Here is a 16,628-nt window from a genome sequence, read left to right as displayed (position 1 = left end):
CTTCCCATCAGAACCACAAAGTCTACAGGATTTAGTCCCAAAAGACAGCTACAGTGTGTTGTCTTCCACCCTCTAAGATGAGTGCCCCTGATGCTCTTACCTGCAGAAGCTCAGCGTGCAAGAGAAGTGTATAGGCCGCTTCCGTGTAGTTCTCACAGTCTCGGTGCAAATCCCGCAGCTTGTACAAGTACCTAGTTAGGAGAGAAGGGAGGCCGTTTGTAAGGCAGTGCTTGGCGTTCAGCTCATCCTACAACCAGATCTCAGTCTGCCTTCCTGTCTCTCTCCTGAGCTTCATCTGAGCCCACATTTCTCTTATGAAAAGGAATGTGTTACCTCCTGTTCTTTTGAGCTCTGACCTGCTTTCTGTGTGTGTCTCTCCTACTCCATCTATTCTGCTTTGAGCTCTGTGTCCACAGGAGGGGCATTTAAATTTTTTATGTCATGGACCCCCATGGGAAGCTAATGAGAGTTAGGGCATCTGTTCTGAGAAAATACATAGAGTTTATGTCCAAGTTTGCTTCAGCCTGTCATAGACCCCAGGCTAACCTTTCTTGATAGAAGAGAATTTCATGAACGTCCCCATTCGCCCCCTTCCAGCAGCCTTGCCTGATCACCTGCCCGCTCTTCTGCCCATGAATCTTGACACCACCCTCCCAAGATGCTCCCTCGGAATGCACTTATCTGTGACTAAAGAGTTGGCCCTTTTAGATATAAAGATATTCTTGAAGAAAGGTTGTCCCTTGAAAAATGATCTTCCCATCAGAACCTACCTAGCATATCACATACTTTTTGGAGTCTCTCAGAGGAACAAGCACGGTATTTAGGGTTAGTTATTTGTTTCTTGAAGAAACAAGTAATAAAACCATAACACAAAATTTTACAAAAGCAGAAATTTTCTTCAACTTACCTTATGAATATGTCCTGTCTCTTCTTTTCTTTATAAAAATTCTACAAAAGAAGATCCCAGTCAAAGGGTCAAAGTCAAAGGTTATTGGTTTTCACCAATGTCACTTTTCTGAAGAGTTTACTCTTTCCTTTGAACAAATACCACCACCTTTCCCCTCACCAAGCAAAGGAAGTGATAGTTTAAAAAGAAGTTTAAGAACTGCTTTTTAAAACCATGTTTCTAAGACATGTGAGGGAGATCTTTTAAGGGTGTTGACTGCCTGCTGAACTCAAATCACTTGATACTGTTTCTTAGGGAGTTGGGGAGGGAGGTTTCTGGATTATACCAAGGCAGCCTAAACCTCAGAGGTCTGCGGTCACAGGTTCGTGTCCAGGGAGAGTCCAGGCCACAGGGTTATACATCTGCAGGGACTTCAGGAACCAGTGCTGACCTGATGGGGTATGTCCCGACACAAGTTCATCGATGCCCAGGAATTCCAACAATAAAGCAGCCACAAATAACCAAGACAAAAGAGATTGGTTGAGGATGGTCTTTAGAAAGAATGGAGGGCCTCACTGGTGGCACAAAGGGTTAAGACGCAACCTATGAGGCTGTGGGTAGCCACTGCAGCATGAGTTCGATCCCTGGCCAGGGAGCTGCCCACATGGTGCAGCAGACCTCTCCTGACTCGCCCGCTGCTCCCCTCAGCAGTGTATTTCAGTAGATCCGCCTGTTCTGTTCCCCACTCTGGTGAATCCTGGCGAATTCTCTCACCCCCCACAACTCTGGCCTATACCCCAGTTCATATATGCATAAATAAATAAATCTTAAAAAAAAAAAGAGTGGAGTCCTGAGTTTATGCTGCCTTTCCCATCCCCATTTCCAATTTTATCAAAGGTCAGTGGCTGCTGGCATCTCTGAATCCTAAGTGGAGTCCACTGTTCCACTTATCTACGAGGGAGACTCCATAGAGGGCTCTCCAGGGCACCGCTGTGTCTGTGAGGTTGACAGGGCTGTGCTGTAGGGCGCGGGGTGGCCTGGCAGCGCCCTCCCACCACCCCGGGGGACTGGCACGTACCAGCACGTTCACGGTGCAGCTCATGCGGTTTTCCTTGCTCTCATCATGCATGATGATGGTTCTGTAGTCCAGAAGATTCTCTAGGAGGCTGCTGACCAGGAGCACGAATATTTCTCCAGAAGTGGCGAGGTATTTGTGTTTCCGGCAGTGTTCCAGGAGCCTGGGGAGGCAGAGGTAGAGGCAATTGCCCATCTGTCATATACTTCATTCCAGACCAGAGCCCTTGAGGTCTACACAGCAGGCAGCGTCAGACAAGTGGGCACACGGGCTTCAGGAAACACTACCTCAACAGGGCCTTCACTTCTGTTGCATTTCAGTGACTCAAGTTCTACATTTTCTTTGGGTACAGTACAAATGCACCTTCACTAGAATCCCAGAGCAGTGTCTTTCTTGGAACTCCTATTTGTATTTATGTTTTGTCAATACGACAGAAAGGACAACCTTTGCTCAAAAGGTTTGTGTCTGCTATTTGCCCACTCAAGCTGAAGGAGACCAGCTTTCCTATGTCATTTTTCTCCCTAAGGCCTGCACTGCAAGGCATCCTGTGGCCATTCTGGAAAACCTGGGACTGATGCCCACCTAAGAGGAATCTAGTAAACATTCGGGCATGGATTCCTCAGATAATAATGTTACTTTCAGGAAAGACATGCAGTTGTAAATTAGTTAGACCAAGGCTAACTTTTGGTCTAAGTTCCCTCCCTTTAGACACACATAGTACAAAGATTCTATAAGGATCTCTTAGTTCAGATAATTGGAAGGAAACTTGGGGAATAGGAAATATTAAAAAAAAAAATAAATGGGTCCAAGGATTTAGTCCAGTCTAGGAAAACTCTTGGGTGCTGGATTAGTGTATATTTTTCTCAGTGAGTGGATCCAGGAGGGATGAAGCAAACAACATTAAGACTTTTATGTCAAGAATTAACTGTAGATTTTGGATATATTGTCTGTGATGTTTCCATTTAAATCCTACTCCCTCCAAAGAGGCAGGTAACAAAACAATCAGCACATACTCCAGCAGGTGATATGGTGGGTCAGTATCTTAAAATGTTCTGAGAAAACAAGAAATGAATAATTCAGAGCAGCTGTGGTCCAAGTGAGTCCAACCTTGGGTGACGGCACAATTTATAGATAATAATCATCTAGAGTAACAACCATGAACACCAGAGCAGTCAGCACTGATTCACCAGGAGCCCTGTAACAGATGCTCTCTCCTCATTTAACCCTCACCACGAAACCAGCTAGAGATGCCATTTCTGTAGGTGAAAAAAGAGGTGACATTAGGTCAACCCACCATCCAAAATCAAACTAGTGTGTAGAGAAACAGGATTTGAAGCACAATTCCTCTCTAATCCTAACATGCAAGTGTTTTCAAATCACTTTTTATATTTGAAACCACTCTTTTGTAATTCCAGACGTGCCAGGAGAATTAGGAGGCACGAGGGGGAAGGGTGAGTATGTCTCAGTGTGGGTGGGGCGGGTGGGGAGCAGTGGTGATAATGTGAGCACAGAGAAGGAAGAATATGTTGGAGAGGGGAGTGGAGTAAGAAAGGGCAGGGCAGTGGAAAGATCAAAGACCCACCTGGCTGGAGATGGAACCCTGTTCTCAGAGGTCCTTAAGAGGCATAAAGTATTTTGAAATGTAAAGTGGACCTTGAAACCTATTTTTTTTCCCCCTTTTCCTTTAAATTGTTGCTCTGGAGCCATAATTAGAGGTGAGAGCACTTTTGTTGAAGTTGAGCAATTCACATACCGGGCACAATGCCACCACTCTGCACACGTTGCTTCACCTCCATCTGCTCTGCTCTCCCGGGCGGGGCGGGCCCAGGAATCAGCACATCAGATAAACTAGCACTAGCAGCGGATGGAGTAAACTCTGTGACCCCCTGTGCAGTGACCCTGGTGATTCTGGACCCCTGGGCTAGTCTATGACACAGCAGAAGACTGTTTTTCTCCATCACTACATGGTACAATCAATGTGATATTTGGATTCTGAAATACTCACAGTTTTTCCAGAAGGATCTTGTATTGTTCATCTCCTCTTCCCCCTTCTACCTCTTGGTCCAGCTTTGTGATCAGCTCATTCTCAAACTGAAAGCAGAACAATTTCAAAGGAGACTGTATCCTTCGAGAAGGACATGAACGATACCTGCCACCTTTTAGATTCGGTTCAATTTCTTTACTGAATTGTGAGCTGTTTCCCAAAATACACAGAAGATCCCACTTCCCGGCATCCCATCAATTATGCCCCAAGGTCCTACTTTCTAAACCAGCCTTTGTTGTTTGATTCACATTTACAGAAAAAATTACTTTTACATATATTAAATGATTAATTCACAATTTAACATATTTTTAATTTACATAAACATCTAATTTTATTTAATTTTTATTAAATTAAAATTAACATAAAATACATTAAAAGAAGATGAGATGGATAAACTTCCTGAAGGGAGAAGACTGACAAATGTTCTGGTTGCTGTTAACCAAAGAAATAAAACATAATGTTTCATTAACTAATGTTAAGGAAAAGGAAGGTACATGAGGTATGATTCCCACAGCAATGTGGATGGTGTCTAGAAACTATGTTGACTTTATTTACTTATAATTATACTTAATACACTTAATGTATTAAAATTATTTTCCTGTCTCAACTATGCATACAAACATAATTGAAGGATTCTAATTTTGTATTTTATTTTTGTTTTTGGTCTAGTTGTTGGCATTAGAATTGCTTTTACAGAGCTTCGAAACTACAAAAATCTCCCCATCAGTACTGATATGCTGTATAGGCAAGAAAACTGAGGGACAGATAAGACCTAGCAGGCAAACTGGGGTCTTAAAGAAATCTAGAAATCTCTGCATCATTCTCTCAGCTATACTACAGAAGGTTTTTCCTCAATCCATATTATTCCCCCAGCTACACTGTAACAGAGGATTGCAAGGCATGATGTCAAATTTTAACTGTCCAGTGACTGGCTGCTGCTGTAGGAAACATGTCCAGCAAAAAAGATGGCTCGTAGCCTTGGAGGGAATATTTACAAAATGAAAATCAATTAAAAGAGCTTCAAGATCTACATTGATATGTATTACTCGGACAACTGCTTCTTTATGGAAAGAAAATGAGTAAGCGTGGACTATATGTGCATTAGTAAGATTATAGCTCTGCCATTCTTACCATGTGGAAATTGCCATTTCCACTGAAATTGAACTCACACTGCATCATATCAAAAAAAATGGGGATGGTGGCTTTCCGGAGCTCTACTTCAGGGGTCAGTGTGACCTCCAAAATGTATCCCACCATAGATGGGATGAATTTCATCTTGTGGGGACCTGAAATGAAAATAAGTGCAACATTAAGAGCTGGAAGTAAAAGGTTACAAACCTCCTCCACAGCGCCCACAAGAAAAGAAAAATGTTTATGTGGGTAAATTAACTCAATTCAAAGGTGAGTGACTAAATATGGTATTCTGAAAACATGTGGGTGTCATAGTTAAGAGACAGTTCATTGTCAAAGTCCCAGTAGAGATGAGGGTGTGAAACCCACAAGTCAGATTTCACTTTCAGACAGAGACTAATAATTCTCAGGATTCCTGGAATTAAAATAACAAAGAATTCATCATGGGGATGCCCATCACACAGCAGCTGTGATGCCCATCCAAGGTCAACACTCACCCAGGTTATACCACATGTCCCGGATTCTAAAGCCGATTTCCTTTCTCATGTCTCCATATCTAGGAAGAAGATCATAAACCAAGAAAGGAATTTGCAGTGGAATCAGGTATATATGATAAAAAGCAAGAAGACTAAAAAGAGTCCTTATTCCCCTAGGTCCCATTTAAGGCAAGTTTTGAGGTCACTTAGAGAGATGAGGTCAAAAGAAGATGCTAAATGTTATTTAGCTCTAACATATTGTGAAGGGGACATTATCACTAGTTCATAAATGAGAAAAGTGAGAATCAAATAAAAGGGCGTCTTACCAAAAAAAAAAAAGGTGGGGGGAGTTGAGGTTAATACCTAAACAAACCTTCCCTCCTCTGCAGAGAAAACCCAGCCACAAGGAGGGAAGGAGACTTGAAATAACAGACAATTATGAATCAGAGACATCCTGCAGGGGAGGAGGAGGGAGAGGGATGCAAGGGAGGGAGGGAGGAGCCCAGGGGACTGAGGTGATGGTGCACGGGTGCCTTGGGGAAGGAAACTCTATGGGGACTACACCTGAGGGGGTGGGGGGAAGCAAATATTGTTTAAAAATGAACAATGATGTAAAAAATTAAAAAAAAAAAGTCTGAGGGCCAAATGCAAATGCTGAGAAGTAACTGGAAAGACAAAAGCATAGACTCCCTGATGGGACAAGGGTGAGAAAAACTCCAGTTGTTATTACACAAAGAAATAAAACATAGACTACACCAATGACAAGGACGGCACACGAGGTGCAAATCCTACAGTAATGTGACCGACGTCCAACAAATATGCTGACTTTATTCACTTATAACTGAGTGGCCCGTGTCCTGGCCAGTATGTTCTTCACAAGGCTCACACTAGGAAGCACTAGACCATATAATCTCAAGGTGGGTGATACTGTAAACAGATAGTTTACTGTTTTTATATATAAAGCACAAACAGAAGGCATATCCGGGGTATTAATATATCATGGGGGATATGATTAGAAAAATATTCTAAAAAGCCTCCTGATAGCAGTTAATAATGAAAAAAGAAGCAGAGACACACACAGAACTAGACTAGTCTTGGATGGAGGTGAATCAGAATCACATGGAAATTCCTTAAGGATACATATTCGGGGGCTCCCTGCCACTTGCCATGAGTCACTTAGAGGCTTGGAAATGTGGAAATAGGTGGATCAAAGTAGATACTGAATGCGTCCAGGGAACTCTAATGGCCTATGATGGGCCCGTCTTGTAACTGTGTTGACAGAATTTTTACTCATGTACTCAACAGTTCTTTTTTTTTTTTTTTTTCCAAAATCTCCCTTTGGAAATGCCTTCAGAAACCAGTAAAAAATGTATATATACTTAAGTATTTCTCCTAATATTCCATTTTAACAAAAATACCTAAAATTAGGCCTCCTGAGTGGCTTAGGGGTTAAGTCTCAGTGCTGTCACCTCTATGGCCTGAGTTTGATCCCCTGAGTTCACCCACAGGGCACAGCAGACCTCTCTTGTCTCACCCACTGCTCCCCTCAGCAGTGCATTTTAGTAGATCCACCTGTTCTGCTCCCAACTCTGTCTCTGGTGACTTCTCTCACACCCTGCACCTCTGGTTTGGCCTGTACCCCAGTTCTTGTATACATAAATAAATAAACAAATCTTTAAAAAAGTGCCTAATCTAATCTCACTGTTATATATATGGTCAATGTTGGACACATGACAGATCACACATGATACCACTGGTGCTGCTGTTCACTAAAATTAAGAGAGGCCTTGAAAAAAAATCCATCCACATTTCTATAACTTTAATATAATTGATTTTTATTTCCCAATGTTTATTCTAACCCATATGAATATGTATTTTTACATGAACTGTATCTACAGTCACACTTTTCTTTGACCAAATCCTAAATCATTAATCCAACTAGTTACTTCACTTATCAGAATTAGTGTGAGCTAACTTCACTTGTGGGTTTAACCAAAATTAAACCTATCCTTTAAAAAAATGATATTGCTGTGGGGAAATTTTTAAGATATTCTAAAGAATGAGATCAAGGGATCCATCTTAAAAATCAATTATTTCTGAATTCCCACACCCCTCAGGTAAATATTTAAAAAAAAAAAAAAAAAACAGGTTTTGCTTTTATCTTTGAAAGCACAGTCAATAAATCTCAATCTCCTAGCTACCGAATTTCAGTGATTTAGGGAGGAACCAGAAGAAGTGGTATCCAAAATACTTTGCATAGTATCCCAGACATTCCAGTAAGGGGAACTAAAATTTCACAGCCTTTAATAATAAATTTCTCAAGTGAGAAATTTATCATTAGTTTTTTTTTTACTCCATGGCTTGTCTTATTTTAACTACACACTGTAATTTTAACTACATAGTCTTTGAATTTCCAGGTTCTCAATGAACTTGGAAACAGACCTGAGATGAAAGCAATGAATAGCTTCCCTAAATCCCTCAACACTCTTGCACATAAATCCATTATGAATTCCAAGCCAGGACTCTGGAGGGCATTCTTCAGGGATGTGTTAGTTTTGGCTTCTCTGCAGAAATGCCTGAGAGATAGAGCTTCTGCATCAAAGCAGAGAGAGAGGCACCAAGTCTGCAATTTGGATAAGGGGCCAGCAGATGGGAGGGGCTGTTATGACATGGGAGTCCTGGCTAGCATCTCCGCCTCTCCAGCTACAGATTCTATGAAATAGGTGGTTAACGGGAAAATGAATGGCCTGTTTTGAATGGACTGCCTTGAGAAAAGAGATGTGACTCTGGGGAAATCTGAGGTCTATTAAATAATCATTTAAGACCTATCTTACTGGCAACAGGGGTCACGATGGAACAGCAATGTCCATAAAACGCAAATACCTGCTCTGAATAAAATGGAAGAATCACCTTCCCTATCTTAAGCAAACAGAAGAGGACACTTACTTTTTAACAATTTTGTTGCGCTTGGCTTGTGAGAAGGTTTCAAGCTGAAGGGACTCATGGGTGAGAAATGCTACTGCCAAATGGAAGTAATTGTTCCAGAGCTGTTCAAAATGCATTGTGTGGGTGAAAAGAGATGGAAAATCACATTAATGAGGACCACAGTAAACCAGTGCCACATGGCAGGAAGTCACTCACCAGGGATAAATAAAATAACATCTAGAAGACTTCTTTTTCTTCCTTGTGTTTCAATTATTCATTTCCCAAAGTTTTGATACTTAATACTAACATTAAGCATTTAAAGAAATCCAAACTATTCTATTTATCTTTACTTCTGGAATAAATGACACTGTTGCCGAGAAATGTACCTATTTATAGAAGGAAGTTTGGCAATATCTATTAAAAGCCTTAAAATTCTGCCCAACTTTCGAACTAGTAAATACTTTATGACTTTATCCTGGCAAAATAATTATGGGTATTTAAAAATATTTGAGGCAAGGTAGGCCTTCACCCTGTATTTAACATAACAGAAAGATGGACACAATATGAATGTTCCTAAGATTTCAGTGAAACTAATCTTGGCCAGTAATATAATAGACCGTATTCAGCCATTAAAAATATTGTGAAAATATTTAACATCACTGAAGAGATTAGCAAAAAAGTAAGTGAATTAAGAGCTTATCAAGGAACTCTACAGTCTGGTTCCATTTTGAGACACATACAAATATGGGTGTGCATATATCTATCTGTATGTATTACATACATATATATTTACATATACATCTACCTGTATGTGTATGTATGTATAATTAATCTCTACTTTTGACTTTCCATTTTGAACATGATGAAATCTGAGATGATTTTGTTTTTAAATGAAGCAGTTCTCATTCTTTGGCTGAGACGCTTACCTGAAGTTCAAAGCTTTTCTGATCCATAAAGCGTCTTGTGAGCACCTCAGCAAACTGGTTTATAGCACGGAGGAAAACCCTGGAGGAGGAAAATGCTGGGTCAAGATGGCAGCTTGATGCTCTTTGAGATATTTTCTATCCATGTTAAGAAATAAGCCAAATCAAACCTGGATTTGGCAACAGAAGACCTTTTGATCTCCACTTAGAGACCAATGATGGAACACAGTCCACAAAGAAGGACACTAAAGGTCAGTTTCTATAACAGACTTCAAGAGCCACTCAAGGCTGCATCTAAATTTAGGCAGTTAAGGACAGAGTAAGCCAAGACACCAGGTCTCCAGAGCCTGGGACCAGGGCTCCATGAACTCTTTTCTGGTGCTTCTCTTAAAGTCTAGGATTTCTGATGTAACTTTTCCCTCTAATCTGTACATAGTTGAGAAGGGTTTTTCTAATCCGGTATCAAAATCATTAACAATGATACTCCTAACAAAGATTTGCTTTATTTATCTCATTAAAAATTCTCAAGATCTTTTAATATAATCTTTAAAATATTCCAATATTTGTTTCAATTCATTTCCATCCCACACATATTTGTTGGAGACCATCAACTGCAGAGTATGGCTCAGGTTCTGCCCAGTAAGACAAGATTTTTTTTTTAAAGATTGATTGATTGATTTTAAATTTATTTATTTTCATACATCTGGCCAGGGTACAGGCCAGATGCGTGGGAGGGTGAGAGGATTCACCAGAGACAGAGCAGGGAACAGAACAGGCAGATTAAGGAAATACACTGCTGAGGGAAGCAGCAGGCGCAACAGGAGAGGTCTGCTGTGCCATGTGGGATCCTCGCCGGCCGGCCAGGATCAAACCGGCGCTGCAGAGGCTCTGGACAGCTTTACAGTGCGGCGCTCAACTGCCTGTGCCACCAGGGGAGGCCCAAGACAAGATTCTCGATCTTAAGAAATTAAAACTTGGAGGGGAGCGTCCCAAGACCCAACCAAGAATTTGGAAAATTCAGTGAGGGGTGTGAAAAAGGTAATAATAAAAGGCAGAGAAGATGACAATCAGGTCAGAAAGACTCCCTTTGGAGAGAGCACTGGAGAAGGATCTGAAGGAATGGGTGGGTGGTCTGTAGATTACCAGAGATTGTGGTGAAGATACCACAGGCAGAAGAATCAGTATAAAGAAATGAACATGCAGGGCAATGCAAGGACCAGGAATAGGCCAGCTGGGTTGGGGCACAGGTATACATAGAGGGAAATAGTGAAAATAAGGCCAGATAGAGCAAGGGGATTGGACTTCAGAGGCCTTGATTGCCAGGTTTAAGGAGGCCCTCTGGAACCACCAAAAGAGACCATGGTTGAGCTGTTGTTGATAATGAACATAAGCGTGATAATGAACATGTTCCAGGGGAAACCAGAACATGAGCACATAAACTGGGAAGCTGGAAGAAGAAAGATCCAGTCTTTACAGAGAGGAGATGTGAGTCAGAGTTTTAACAGCTAGTTAAGAGGTCACACGGTTAGATACCAGACCCTCGCAGGCAGAGTCTCACCTGTTCTGGGTCATATTCATCACCATCCAGTCCTTGGCATAGACATGCTTTCCAATCAGATCCTTAAACATGATAAAAGTTTCCATGAGGAAGTCCTGCAGAGAACAGAGGAGGAATGGTTGGGGGGAAACTGGATTACATGCGTAAGCTTTTCCCCTAACACATGACAAGAAGCACCACTACATCAGAACAATACGGCCCTAGTCCCACAACAGCCACCGACCTCCTCAATAAGGACTTAGGGAAAAGCAAAAGCCTTCTTCCAGCCACCGTACCATTTGATTCTTACATCATACAAACTGATAAGGAAGGCAGGGACAAGAAAATTGTTTACATCTTACAAATGATAAAACTGAGTTGTGAAAAATTAAATGATTTGCTAAGGGTCATGGAAACTAGGAACCAAGAGAGTTAGGAAGAAAACCTGGGGCTCCAGACCCCAAGGTTAGAGGATAATGTCTTTAGTTTTGTACTGCCAAGTGTAGCAGCATATCTGTCATGTTTAAAAATGAATTCATTTACAACTGGGAGAAAACTGATACTTTTAAAACTCTGAGTCCAATTCTCCTCTATTATTTAGAAAAGAATAAAAATGCTATAAATAAGAAACAGAGTTATGGGTCTATCTATTCCAGGAATGTTTATTCCTGGCTATACAAGGCCCTAAATGGTCCTTAAAAAGAGATTATCGCAGTGGGTCCTGATGTCTCTGATAACTAAAACATCAGCACACAGAACACAGTAGTGAAAAAATTAGACAAACTTCTACTCAAAAGGGGACTGTGAGCAAAAAATTAACTCAGAAATAGAACTGAACTAAAAATTAAAGCTAAAAAATTTTGAGAGCTTTTTTATTAGTTTACTAAATTTGGACATTTTCCAAGGGGATCCCCGAAGTGAAAATCCAATCCCATTTTTCTGGTGCAACCATGCAGGCCTAGCTTATGAGCTATGGTATCCTGAAGCTTAGAACCTACTACTGGGAGGCAGGAATCCTTGGTTCTATTTCTGACAATATTCCTCTGAGACACCAGTCAGGCCTGTTAGCTACATGCACATTGGATGCCAAGCAGCACAGGGAAGGGAGCAACTTTGGCTCTGAAGTCTGTGCTACCCTCAAACCTTCTGGTTCCCTGCAAGTCATCTCTTTCATCCTCAGGCCTGAGATCATAGACATAGTTCTTGAGTTTTAACTTTTTTTCATTGTATATTTTAAGTGTGTCCACCTATTAACTTTTTCTTTCGAATCAACAAGAATTCAGTTTTTTTTTTCATAGCACTTTTTTTTTTTAAAAAAAGATTTATTTATTTATACAAGAACTGGGGTACAGGGCCTCCCGGTGCGCAGCGGTTGAGCGCTGGGTTGCGAAGCTGCCCGCGGCCTCGGCGGTGCCGGTTCGATCCCCGGCTGCTCCCGGCCACCAGCGAGGGTCCCACATGGCGCGCAGACCTCTCCTGCCGCCCGCTGCTCCCCTCAGCAGTGTACTTCGGTCCTTCTGCCTGCTCTGCTTCCCGCTCTGGCTCTGGTGAATTCTCTCACGCGCTTCTGACTGTACCCAGTGCATGTATAAACAAACAAACAAACAAATAAATAAATAAAACATGCCTCTATAAAAAATAAAAATTTAAAAAAAAAAAAAAAAGAACTGGGGTACAGGTCAGAGGCGCGGGAGGGTGAGAGAATTCACCAGAGACAGAGCAGGGAGCAGAACAGGCAGACGGACCAAAATACATTGCTGAGGGGAGCAGCGGGTGAGAAAGGAGAGGTCTGCGACACCATGAGGGCATCTCCCTGGCTGGCCAGGAATCGAACCGGCACTGCAGAGGCTGCAGACAGCCTCACAGCGCTGCGCTCAACCCACTGCGCCACTGGGGAGGCCTGAGAATTCAGTTTTGAAGGCAAGGGTTAGGTTTAGATGTCAGTTTTCTGCTTCTGAAGCTCACTCTATATCCAACTCTTGGTAAGATAAGCTAAGTATACTGCAAACAGTAGTGGCATAATAGAGGCAACTCACAGAAAATCTGAGACCTCATTTTATCTCCACTTCCCAACATCTGCCTTTCAAGTGACTTATTCAGCAGGCAGCATAAGAAAGTGAAAAGTACTGAAAGACAGAAAGCCTAGCTGAACACAGCAGTTCTATACCAATGATTAGTTTCCTCCTGGGCATAATAATGCTCGGTTACCAAGTAATACAAAGGGATGAGCTCACCACTATTCTGGAAAACAAGACTTAGCCTGTGTTTTCCTTAAATACTAGAGCTCAACTATTTGAATTTAGTACTGCCCCTATTCTACCTGCTTCCTGCAGGAAATCTGAAAAACAAAGCCACTAAACAATTTTCATATTAATTTTAGTTTACAATAAAAAAATTATAAATAGCTGGTCTTCATGGGCACTAACTACATGCCATGCACAAAGGTAGGCATTTTCCAAGTATAGATTCCATCAACACAGTAACCCCAAAGGTACTGTCTAAAAAGATGAGGAAATTGAGGCTCACTGAGGTTAAAGCATAGGAGAACAGAATTATTTTTCAACAGGCCCTCCCTGGTGGCGCAAGGGGTTAAGACGCAATCTATGAAGTTATCTGCAGCCACTATAGCACAAGTTTGATCCCTGGCCAGGGAGCTACCCACATGGTGCAGCAGACCTCTCCTGACTTGCCCGCTGCTCCCCTCAGCAGTGCATTTCAGTAGATCTGCCTGTTCTGCTCCCCAATCTGTCTCTGGTGAATCCTCTCACCCTCCACACCTCTGGCCTGTACCCCAGATCTTGTATGTATAAATAAATAAATATTTTTAAAAATACCCATCTTTTAAAAAAAAAAAAAAGAATTCTTTTTCAACAGAAGATGACTTATAGATGTTACAAAGGACTAGTGTTACCTCTTCTTTTTTCTCTTTCTGAGAATACTGAAAGTGATGTTATCAATCTCAGGAGACTGCACACCTCTGCCTCCTAAAACCCTTGCCTTAGCTTGAGTAACTTGGTCCTCAAATATGAGACACTATTCTCTTCTGAGATCAAAGAAAGATCTCCCCAATATTTCTAAATACAGGCTCTCTCTAAATTCAAGACATTTCTGGGGTGAGTGAGGACCACATAGTATACATATTATAAGTTCTTTAAATCTTATCACACAGAGAAAGAATCAGCACTTTCCTTTTTGTAATCACTGGACAGTCACACAGCATTGATGAGGACTGGGAAAAGCAGCTCGGACTCATGAAGTTCAGTTGGTTATTATTATTTTTTTTTTTGCTGAATATAAGAAATTTTAAAGCCAGCAGAACCCAAGGAGAACAACCTACCATTATGTCTTGCCTCGTTTTGAACGTGTTGATGTAGTGGCTGTAGTGGCTGTCGTCCATCTGCCGCAGGACAGCGATCATGCATGCCACGAAACTCCCCTGGAATATAGAGCACACAGATGCAAGACTCCTCTGACCACCAACTGAGCAAGCAAGACCCGAGTGCATAAACTTCAGCATTCACCATCCAATTACTTCAGCAAGGACCCTATTAAAAGGTCCCCAGGGCACGCGTGCCCTGCAGCCCTCATTGAAATGACCTCCTTTCCAGGTTGAGCTAAGGAGTATGCAGGACTCACTCATCCCATCCAGGGCCATGGTGTGTGGAGTCTGTAGGTCAAGGGACACTGACTCTGCCACCTCAGCCAGTGCACAGGGGCAGTGTTAGGGGTGCTGGGTTATCACAGTTCTGCTATGGCAACTACAGTTGGGAGGATACTTTGTTAGCTGCCTGGGATCGGGGATGGTTGACAACAATGCATGTGCTCTGCAGCCAGACTGACTGCTGGTTCCACACACAACTTCTGTCATCTGGTAGTTTGGAAACCTGGGACAGGTTTCTGAACCTCTGCTTGCACGTTTTCTCATTTGCAAAACCGAGCTAGCAGAACTATCTCATAGGGCTGGAGGGAGGTTTCAATGAAATTTCAACCTAAAGTGCTTAAAACAGTTTTTGATGCACACATGCACACCCAGACACAAAAACAGAGAGCAGAGACACACACACACACCAGCTAATTACTACTGTTGCTATCATGACAGCTGAAGTATTACCACTTCTAGTATCATTCTACTGAGGGCAGATGCAGACAGAGCGGGCATACATTGAACATTAGAACTAAATTACTAGGGCTAATAGAGGAAATGCTGAATGTAGCCCCCAAACCCCTCATTTTCTGGTCACAAAGGCAGACAATTTCCTTAACTAAAATATTTAAATTTCTTTAAACAAATACTTTAGAGTCCACGGGGGCACAGACTTAGCAGCCGACCTAGGGGCTGCTTATGTCTCAGCAGGTCTCTGCTTTAATGTGTAACAGGTCTTGCCCATTCTTTTTTTTTAAACTTTTACTATGTCTGAGCAGACTCCCCAGGAATGGGCCTCGTGCTCTGTATTTACAAAAGCCTGTAACTCTCCTCCCTTTGCCTCCTGACACACTGTTGGATCATTTTCCCTCAACAGAAAATCAGTGTTAGAATCAAGAGCAACTTCAGGATGGACCAGATTCGGGTGGCCTGTCACCTCCTAGACACTCCCTGGCCCCCATCTCCATATTTCCCAAGGGAACTGTGCTGCACAGAACAAAGCACTGAGGGCCCAGGGGTTGTTGGTCTCAAGACTCTGGTACCAAAAGTCTCCCCCCAGACTAGCAGGATACAGAGAAGCAGCTGAGGCAGTGGGTCTTCCTGCAGAGTTACTCACAATGTGGGGAGACTCCCGGCTCATTCCAATCACGGTCCGGTTGATCCTTCTCAGAAGCCGTTCCATCACCTGCTGGACGTGGTTCGCTGTGGGGCCCTGAGGGAGACACAGACATGTCACCACTTCTAAGCAGCGTTAGTGTCACCTTTTTTTCAGGAATCTTGGAAACATGCGTTCCCCTCACACCTCATTCTGGCTCTTCTTGACAAAGCAGTTTCTTTTTCACAAGGAGCAAATGGTTTCACAGAATATATCATGTAAGGAATCAGTTGAAAATAATTAGCTATAACATTTAAAAGATGAGCATGGGGAGGCAAGGGAAGAAGGCTCCCCTAATCACCAGATCACCCCCCTCTGTGAGCTCATGGCAACCACTGACTCAACAGACACTTTTGCGGGGGGACTCCCAGGAGCATGAGGTACTCAGTTCTGACACTAAGCAGGTCAGGTTTCCAGGACAATTAGGCCGATGTGTACAAAGAAAAAGGCAAAAATACAAAGCTCTTGGCACCTTCTGTGTGGGAAGGAAAAACAGCAAGAAATTTAAGTGAAGGAGATTGTTATAGATGGAATGTTTATGTTCAAAATCTAAGTGTGGATGTTATGATGGATGCTTTTGGATTTGGGGCCTTTGGCAGTCCAGCAGGTCATGAAGGCAGTACTCTGGTCAGATGGATTAGTGTCCTTCTAGAAGAGACAGCAGAGGGCTGGCCCTCTCTCTCCACACACAAAGGAAAGGTCACCAGCAGCAAGGCCTTCCCTAGATCTGCAGAGCAGGCTCAAGCAAGAGAAACCTCCGGAATCACCTCTAGAGCAGGTGCAGCCTGCTCCAGGGCCCAGATTCCAAGCCAGCGGGGTCAAGTCTGAGAGC

At 42.4% G+C, this 16,628-nt stretch overlaps 1 protein-coding gene across 1 annotated transcript in view; it reads right to left on the bottom strand.

Moving 5' to 3' along the window:
* The window catches only part of DOCK5 (dedicator of cytokinesis 5), a 175,334-nt gene that overhangs the window by 27,817 nt on the left and 130,889 nt on the right, over window positions 1–16,628 (bottom strand). The window contains 11 exon segments of the mRNA XM_037497137.2: window positions 101–191; window positions 908–948; window positions 1,965–2,124; window positions 3,967–4,052; window positions 5,137–5,291; window positions 5,634–5,692; window positions 8,559–8,659; window positions 9,464–9,542; window positions 11,019–11,113; window positions 14,335–14,433; window positions 15,758–15,853. Coding sequence (XP_037353034.1) covers window positions 101–191; window positions 908–948; window positions 1,965–2,124; window positions 3,967–4,052; window positions 5,137–5,291; window positions 5,634–5,692; window positions 8,559–8,659; window positions 9,464–9,542; window positions 11,019–11,113; window positions 14,335–14,433; window positions 15,758–15,853 — 1,062 coding nt within the window.

The sequence above is a fragment of the Talpa occidentalis genome, unplaced genomic scaffold, assembly GCF_014898055.3.
Source record: "Talpa occidentalis isolate TD23 unplaced genomic scaffold, MPIMG_talOcc4v2.1 talOcc4.8, whole genome shotgun sequence".
In the NCBI taxonomy this organism is placed as follows: domain Eukaryota; kingdom Metazoa; phylum Chordata; class Mammalia; order Eulipotyphla; family Talpidae; genus Talpa; species Talpa occidentalis.
Note: the sequence above shows the minus strand (reverse complement) of the source record. Positions and strands in the feature narration are given on the sequence as shown.